Raw genomic sequence first — 9,141 nt, 5'->3', positions numbered from 1 at the left:
GTATGTTTTACTGATGATCTGAATACATACAAAGGGCCTTCATATACATATAGATAAGATATCGTGCGCTCGAGATAGGATGTCGTGCGCACGAGATAAGATGTCGTGCGCAAGATATAAGATGTCAAGCACTCGAAATAAGATGTCGTGTGCACGAGATAAGATGTCGAGCGCTTGCGATACATGTCGTGCGCACGACATAAGATGTCGAGTGCTCGAGATAAGACGTCGTGCGCTCGAGATAAGATGTCGTGCGCTCGAGATAAGATGTCGTGCGCACGAGATAAGATGTCGTGCGCTCGAGGTAAGATGTGGTACGCACGAGATAATTTGATCTGAAAAAAAATACATGCATGTCCTAAACATAATATGTACTATTAAATACAAAGTATTGAGACTGTGTACTCTATATAGTAATATCCTTGATAATAAGAAATCCTGACGGAGTAGTAGACATAGATATCAACTGAATAAGCCGTCTGCTTGAAAGTATGTAAAGAAATGTCCTTATTATACACACAACAATATATTATGCAGAATTGTCAAAAGTTTTGCCTGCCAGCTGTAACAACAGCGCGCTCGGCTTTTTCAGATAAGCACAAAAGCTTACACTTGAGCACTTCAAGTGAGCTACAAGTGAGCTACAAATGAATAACCCGGAACAAGCTTCAAAGTAAATAAACAACTGAGCGGGATCTATACTAACAACATCCCCGTTGTATTCTCCCGTTACAAAATATGAACCAAAACATTAATTACTTATTTATTTTATTTACCTCCAATCAATTTCATTCTTTACATTCATACCGAAACAATAGAATATAATGATACCAATAAAAATGAAATATTTGACATGTTTAACAATTGTACACAAATACTATCAACACATGAAATTTAACAGTTTTAAAACATGCGTATATTTAACCAGTATTAAACTTACATGTCTTCAAATACTGTCAAACAAATCATACATCTAAACATAAGCAAAACACACATATATATTAAAAAAAGAGGGCCAAGATGGCCCTAGGTCGCTCACCTGAGTAACACACCATAACAGTGTAAACATGTTTTTCCTAGTAATTTCATGCAGACAAATATTCTGACCAATTTTCACTAAGATTGGACCAAAAAACGTGGCCTCTTGAGTGTAAACAAGTATTTTCTTTGATCTGACCTAGTGACCTAGTTTTTTACCTACACGACCCTGATTCGAACTTGTCCAAAACTTCATGAAAACAAACATTCTGACAAATTTTATGAAGATAGAATTAAAAATGTGCCCCCTAGGGTGTAAACAAGCTTATTCTTTGATTTGACCTGGTTACCTATTTTTTGACCCCACATGACCAATTTATAAAAATTATCCGATATTTCATGCAGACAAACATTCTGACAAAGTTTCAAGCACATCAAATGAACAAGAATGTTAACAAGCTTTTCATTTGATATGACTGGATGACCTAGTTTTTTACCCCATATGACCCAGTTTCGAAACTGGCCTAGGACTCATCAAAGTAAACATTCTGACCAAGTTTCATGAATATAGAATCATAAATGTGGCTTGAAGAGTGTAAGCAGGATTTTCCTTTGATATGACCTGATGACCTAGGTTTTTACTCAATATAACCCAGTTTCGAACTTTACCTAGAAATCATCAAGATAAACATTCTGACCAAATTTTATGAAGATAGGGTCATAAATGTGGCCTCTATGTTGTTAACAAGCTTTTCCTCTGATTTGACCTGATGACCTAGTTTTTTTGACCCGACATGACCCAGTTTAGATCAAACCCTAGAGGTCATCAAGATAATCATTTTGTGTAAGTTTGTATCAAAGCAAAGCATAAATGAAACCTCTATATGGCTGAAAGTGCTAAAAATAGAAAATTTGATCCTTTCAGGGGCAGTAACGCTAGAACCCATGATAGCATCTAGCCGGTTTTCGAAAGGAATCGAGATCTTATTGTGACTTAAGTTGTGTGTAAAAGTGGTTAAAATCAATTATAAAATGTCACTTCTATCGTGTTCACAAAGCAAAAATTAATAGATGTTGGCTCTTTCAGGGGTCAGTAAGGGGCTGTAACTCTGGAACCTTTGATTGAATCTGACAGAGTCATCACGGAAACTAAGATTTATTGTTGTTGAAGATATTTTGCAAGTTTGTATCAAATCAAACCATAAATGAAGTCTCTATTTGGCTGCAAAGCCAAAATAGCACATTTTGGCCCTTTAAGGGACCATAACTCTAGAACCAATGGTGGGATCTGGCCAGTGTTCGAAAGGATTCGAGATATTATGCCAATACAAGTTATGAGCAAGTTTGATAAAAGTTGATTGCAAAATATGGTCTCTATCGTGTTCACAAGCCAAAAATAGCAAATTTTGGCCCTTTAAGGGGCCATAACTCTGGAACTCATGATGGAATCTAGCCAGTTTTCATAAGGAACCGAGATATTATGCCAATACAAATTGTTTGCAAGTTTGAATAAAATTGATTGCAAAATGTTGTTTCTATCGTGTTCACAAGAACTTGTTGACAGACGACGGACAGACGGACGACGGACGAAGGGCGATCACAAAAGCTCACCTTGTCACTACGTGACAAATGATCTAACAATATGAAAACATACAACTTCAAAATAAAACCAAACTGCAAATTAGTTTAAAATAGACTTAAACTGAAACCAGATTTTTGTTTGTTGAGTATTACGTCAAACCTTTGGCAGTTTAGTTTATTCAAATGTTTTGTTTAAGATTAAATATTATTTTAAGGTATAGAAACAATAATATAGTACAAAAATGTATACCTTGACCAAACCATTTTCGTGGAAGCACGCGAAACATTATTCTATTAATAATTCATTGGAATGAATTCAAACTTCTAACGTCTCGGGAAGTTATTTCAGTTAGCAGTAGCTCCGACATTTTGCACGGAGATAACAGAAAAAGAAAAAAGAAAATTTGATTTAAAAATACGTACAATAAAACTTTTAGAAGCATAGGAAGCATAGGATGCAATCTGGCAAATGATATCAGACGCATATGAACCCCCTTTACCGCCTCGATAGCCTTGTGGTAGAGCGTCCATTTCGAGAGCGGGAGGTCGTTGGTTCGAACCCCGGCCGCGTCATACCAAAGACATGAAAATGGTTCCAGTCGCTCCCTGTCTAGGCGCTCAGCATTAAAGGGGAAACTGGCTTCTCTTTTCTCATACCCTCGTGGCGATGGATTCCGTCAGGAATGAGATGTCGAGAGTGATTAATATAGGTTTTAGAACTTGCTTCACAATCGACCTAAAATAAATTAGTATAAACTAGCATATGAACCCCCTCAGACGCAAAGCGCAGCACAACATTTATTTGTGCCATATAAACTGCTTACAATTTGTAGTTTCTTCATTTACATTTACAAATGTTTTTAAAAAAAGAATCCTCAAATTTGTTCGTCGATTGCAAGAAGTAAAACCCTGATGAAAACGAAAATCAGAATCCATTGCTTGATGCTGTATCCACAAGGATGAACATTTTTCACCATTGCTGTATTCTTCTTGCATCTGTTGGCTTCCTATGGTCTCATTTTCACATTTGCAGTATTACTTCCTGTCTTGTTATCAAGCTTATGTCTTGACACCAAACTCATTTCTTTAAAATCTTACAACAGAGCGGATAATTTGCTAGGTTACCTTAAAACTGAATATAGCTTGGACATGTGTCAAGTTTATCGACGACATGTGGGCACGCAATAATATTCTCTTCTCAAAAAGTACATTAAAAATCTAACACTTAATTTTATTACTTAAATAGATTTTATCCATCCCATAGCAATATTTCTTTCGCATAGAAATGTAGATGAAGGCTTTCAACGATTTGTCCTTCAATTGCTGACAAAGGAAATCATTTGATTTGTTGGTTTTTAAGTTATATTGACAGTTTGTGTAATAATGCGACTTACAAGGTAAAGTTGAATGTTAAGACCGAATAATGGTCACTGTAATGTTACCGCTATTTAATTGTGTTCCTGTCTGATTTTCGTGTCGAAATGGAGTCCAGACGGATCGCTATTCACTACTCTAAACCTGTTTTTGGACAAAATATAGTCTGCTGCTGTCATTACTCTAAATTCTGGCGTCGAATCGTTGTTAATTCTGCAGTTCCTCAAATGAACAGACACGCCATGTTTTGTATCGCTTGGAATGCTATCTACAAACGCATAAAAAGCAGATAATGTCATGTCTGAATTGAGCATGCAAACGACTTCAATTTCCTTTTGACAGTTAAGCTGTACACATTTTTCACCGAAGTCACAATTGTAGAGAGATAACCGCTTTAAATGTTTCAATGTTGGAAGCACTGATGTGAGAACATCACACATTTTTCGTGACTTTATGTCCAGCAGTGTTAACTCAAACAAATGCGGGGCGTTTCTAATGTCACCAAGTAAGGCATGTGTAACATGTGTTGCCTTCAAACTATCCTCAAATATTAATGTTCCGAGGTTTGAGCTGTTCAGTTTTGTTTCGTGTTGTCCGTATGCATAAACATGCTGTAATCGCAGGAAGTCTAATTGCCTATGAAGCGATAAGTCCAGCTTAGCACCCGTGCATTCATCATCGTGTTCGGAACATTTGATATTAAAAAGCATGATCTGGATCAGGTCGGTATGGTTTGATATGAAGGAAAATAGCCCCGTTATTTCCTTGTGTTCAAGATTAAGATCAAACAGGTCAATTGACTTTAAGTTGGGAAACATCAGTGTACCGATGTCAAAAACACCCAGAGAGTGTGACATAGACAAGCAAGTTAATGTTTGTCTAGACGCAAATACGCACTGTTCATAGGTTTCTATGACTTTACGGTTTGACCCTTTAAGATTAATCGACAGCTTTTCCAAACCATATTTTCCCGACAAAAGTGTTTCATTATACTGCGTAGTTGAGACTGACTTGAGGATTATTTCTTGGTTTGATTTCAGCAGTGATTGAAGCTGAGGATGAAGCTGAGGAGAGTATGTATCATTATTCTCATTAATGACGATGTCTTCAAGAGGTAAATCTACCATTATACCTGTGGATATTTGGCATTCCTGTTGGCATTGTAACACAAATGATTGGTACGAAATGAGAAGCTGTTCAGCGTTTCGGACTTCAGTAAACTTTGGATCTGTCAGAATGCTGAAGGGAGGCAACATGACAACAAAGCCATATTTGTAATCGGCAAAACTCCTATACTGACATATCTGTCTGTCAGATGATAAAAACCCTTTTATTCTCTCTGAAAACTTGCTCAGCATCTCTGGGCAAATTCCTGACAAAAATACAAACACATTTTCATATCTAAGAAAGATGTCCAGCGTCTTACAAGTACTGAAAACTTTGGTTACAATGTTATCATCTTCACGACCTTGCATAGCGATGAACATTGCTGCTAGATATTCTTGCAAGCTTTTGTGAAGAAAACTGAGTTTAAGTTTACGCTTTGAGAGGGTTCCAACTACTTTATTTTTGGATAAAATTCCAACGGATAGCAAATATTTCATTTCAGATTCAGACAAATCATATATTTCCCCCCTAGAACTTTCGAATACCAGTCCCGACTCTTCATCACCAGAGCTAAACAAAGTGTCAAACGCCAAATTTCCAAGTTTGTGAAAAAGGGAGCCATAACTCTCTGCGGCTTCTGGTAAGGAAAAGCATTCTGTAAGTTTGCGATTCATCTCTTCTGCTTTCGAATCTATTTCTTCTATCATACTCAGGCTGAAATGGAGAGGGAGACACTTCAGCGATGTCTTTTTCTCCCGCTCAGTCGTCCTCTTGAAAAGCATATCTAATGTTTTGCCATATATGGAAGATCTAGATATGCTGAGGGTCATTCCATCGAACCAAAGACAAATCAACTGCATCATTATGACTGGAACAGCGCATACATTTTCCAACTTGTTCCGAGCAACTTCTGTCTGAAAGTCAGACAGTTCTTTAGATTTCTTGAATGTTTTATTCAAATGCTTGACTACTGACACCGACAGCTTGTTACAGGCAGCTTTACCAAGGCCTTTCAGTTCAATCAGTTGGTCGATCTCATTTGTTTTCAATCGATCGCCCTCTAACTTCCAAGGCCGTGACGTTGTAAGGTATGTACAGTCGTTCGCAATTTGACGATGAGGAATCTTTCTGTTTCTTGGACAAAGCGGATTGGAAGTTGGATGTGTCCACTCATCTAATCCATCAAAAATTATCAAACAGTTTTCCTTTTCTAGTATGTGTGTGATTAAATCAGCTTTGTCTGCCACCTGCATCTGTTGCTTGATCATTTCTGCAACATGACATAGCTTCGTTTCTCTAAGTGACACGTAGAACAAAATATCAAACATCTTCATCACATCTATATTTACCTGTGAGAAGTTGTCGTCTGGTTTCCCATCTGATTTTGCATGGCACCATGTCAGAACCATTCGTTGACAAAAAGCTGTTTTTCCAATCCCAGCATCTCCGGTAATGTAGATATTTCTACAAGGTCGTTCATCTTTGAAGAAGATGTCTTTATATGACGCGACCTTGTCGGCGCTTCCTTTGATTTTGTGATGGTCAATTTGTAGCATAGTTGGTTCGGCAAAAAAATCTAATAGCTGGGTATCTTCTTCCTCTAGCAATGCAGAGATCGGTAGGGTTGAACACTGTTCTTGGTATATCTTTATTAGTTGTTCCGCAAAATCTGTGAGTTAAAGGTAAGGTGATGCAGTTTACAAAAATATCTTAACAATTTACTCAAGTTTGATGTAGACCCGACAGATACTTTGATATTTTACATTTCTTAGAAGCCGAAAACGTAATTTTAATGAGAAAAGAATATTACTTTTGATTCATATTTGTTTAATGCTATATTTTAACTTCAACTATGTAACTGTCGTCAGTAAAATAAACCAGTTTTTATATCAGTACTGACCAGATACACGTTAGTAAATGACAACTTCCTTGCAGGAATAAGGCAGAGGGACAATTACTTCGCCTAGCCCCTGCTTCGAACTCGCGATCTTCAAGTTGACCGTTTTAGCCTTATCTATATAGCATACTAGACAAGCGCATATGACTAAGACGACGTGTTTTATCATGTATCGTAATAATGATAAAATGTATGCCATACCTCGCTGCATTGTATGCCCGAATAGACTAAATGTCCTTTTCAAATTCCTCAAAGCCATATCTACACTGTCAAACGTACTGGACAGGATTTGCATAGCATTCCGCAACATCAGATATTTGTCAGTTCTTTTTTCCTTTGCTCCGTCGATTGTTTCTGTTACTTCAAACTGCATTTCCTCTCGAACTAAATCCTTAATGTCTCCTGTTGCCAAGGCAATCGAATATGTATCTTTCTTCAACTGACAAATGAAAGATCCATATTCAATTTAGTCATAAGGCTTAATCTCAATGTGTATAACTAATTAGTTTAGTCTGAAAGGCAACTAAATATTTAGCAGTTGTACTTAAAGTTATGCTACTTAATGGAACAGATATCAACTGATCTTCATACAAAATTTTCCGGAACCTTCGGAAAAATCTATTTCATCGACTTAGAATTTAGGTAATATTTTTTATTCATAAATTAAATTCAAATTTAGGAATTGACCTGCTGTCGTACACGCAAAGTTATCAAACCTGCTATAGATTTGTAGAGAAAACAACAAATACCTACTTTTAATTGTTTTATCACAGAGAAGTGTACTGACGTTTGTTATGGCAAATAATAGTAATAGATACCCTTTCGATCTTTTGCCATGCGTCATTTGCTTCTCTCTGTGAGTTAATATATTTTGGATCTTTGAGAACTGATGACAAAATGAGCATGTACTCCTGGAATTTGTCCTCGCTTACTTCAAACGTTGCTGTGTGTCGAAAATCTCTAGAAATATTCCTCGCCTGTTGGACAGAACAACATAATGTAGAATATCTGCACTTCCGTTCTAAAATGGTATCTTGGTATATCTTAAATGTGGTCAAAGTGATGGATTTCCACGATAGAGCCGAGACAGAACGTGAACACTTTATGATATTAACTGAGCACCTGATACATCTAAAATATTGGCCGACAGTATTCTTAAAATGTGTTGCTTTCTTTGAATTAAAATTTGATCTTTTTCATAAAAGTGGTGCTTTTATCTCCACGAATACGCATTGACTGATACAAATATAATAGGGTTATTGTAATAGTAGCTCGATCTGGGATGCTGTATTCGGCTCGAGTGGATTTTGGCAGATCGGATGTCACGATCGAGGCGCGTAAGCGCCGGGTGTGATCTGTCCTTGCAAAATCCACGAGAGCCAAATACAGTATCCCAGATCTAGCTACTATTGTAATGACCATTTTATTATATACCTCCGCCTTTTTGTTTGTTGTTTTGTTATCGAACAAAATCTTAAATATTTGTTGATGTTAAAATAGAAATGAGTGAAGTTTTTTGATGTGCGCTGTTTATATATCTGTGTCTGGTCATGCATATTAAATGAAATTAGTCCAGCTGCATACAATACAAAAGATACAATACGGATTTTTTCCTGCCTGTTCATATTTACTTGTGAAATACAAGTTCTATTTTTGACAAAAATTATATAGGTATATAATAAATATCAGTATTACAATTAAAACATCGATTTCAAAGAGATTGCCATCAGTCATAGATCTTTTGTTCTTAATTCATGACGTCATATGGAAATTTCCGATAGTACAGCGTAGTACAGGAAGTATTTTTCTCACGGCGGTTCATATTCCCACAAACCGCTATGCACTAAATAATATGCATTGCATAAATAATCGTATCAATATAGGAACATTTATTATATTTGTCAAAGATTTAAAGCAACTAACCCACACATTGTGATTTTTAAAAATAAATATTACCTAAAGGCAAAATGCCACCACGGTTTTATATATTTACATGAAACTTAATGGTTGATAAGTTTCTTGTTTCCAGAAATACGGGAACATTCGAGTTTTCAAAGTTTTTCTCCTTCAATTTTATAAACCGTTTTAACGCTTTATAAATGTAAACACTGATAGATATAGAACGAGAAGCAACAGTACTTTTAGTGGGCAGCGAACCAAACATGCGCATGGCAAAATGTGGCGTAATGAGGCGTAATGTTGTA

General features: G+C 36.5%; 1 protein-coding gene across 1 annotated transcript; it reads right to left on the bottom strand.

The window, feature by feature from the left end:
• Positions 1 to 761: 761 nt before the first annotated feature.
• Positions 762 to 8,079, bottom strand: LOC128553641 (uncharacterized). Its single transcript, XM_053534816.1, has 3 exons — positions 7,756 to 8,079; positions 7,139 to 7,376; positions 762 to 6,709 (listed from the first exon to the last, which is right to left on the bottom strand). Exons 1-3 carry the CDS (start codon positions 7,840 to 7,842, stop codon positions 4,008 to 4,010), a joined length of 3,027 nt encoding a protein of 1,008 aa, XP_053390791.1. The 5' UTR covers positions 7,843 to 8,079; the 3' UTR covers positions 762 to 4,007.
• Positions 8,080 to 9,141: the final 1,062 nt, after the last annotated feature.

The sequence above is a fragment of the Mercenaria mercenaria genome, unplaced genomic scaffold, assembly GCF_021730395.1.
Source record: "Mercenaria mercenaria strain notata unplaced genomic scaffold, MADL_Memer_1 contig_4137, whole genome shotgun sequence".
NCBI classification, from domain to species: domain Eukaryota; kingdom Metazoa; phylum Mollusca; class Bivalvia; order Venerida; family Veneridae; genus Mercenaria; species Mercenaria mercenaria.
The sequence above is the reverse complement of the archived record's forward strand: the minus strand, read 5'-3'. Positions and strand labels throughout refer to the sequence as shown.

Coding starts and splice junctions, on each gene's coding strand:
- LOC128553641 (XM_053534816.1), bottom strand. CDS start 7,842: ATGCTCATTTTGTCATCAGTTCTCAAAGATCCAAAATATATTAACTCA. Junction 7,377..7,755: donor CATGGCAAAAGATCGAAAGG/GTATCTATTACT, acceptor TTCATTTGTCAG/TTGAAGAAAGATACATATTC. Junction 6,710..7,138: donor CGGGCATACAATGCAGCGAG/GTATGGCATACA, acceptor TTTAACTCACAG/ATTTTGCGGAACAACTAATA.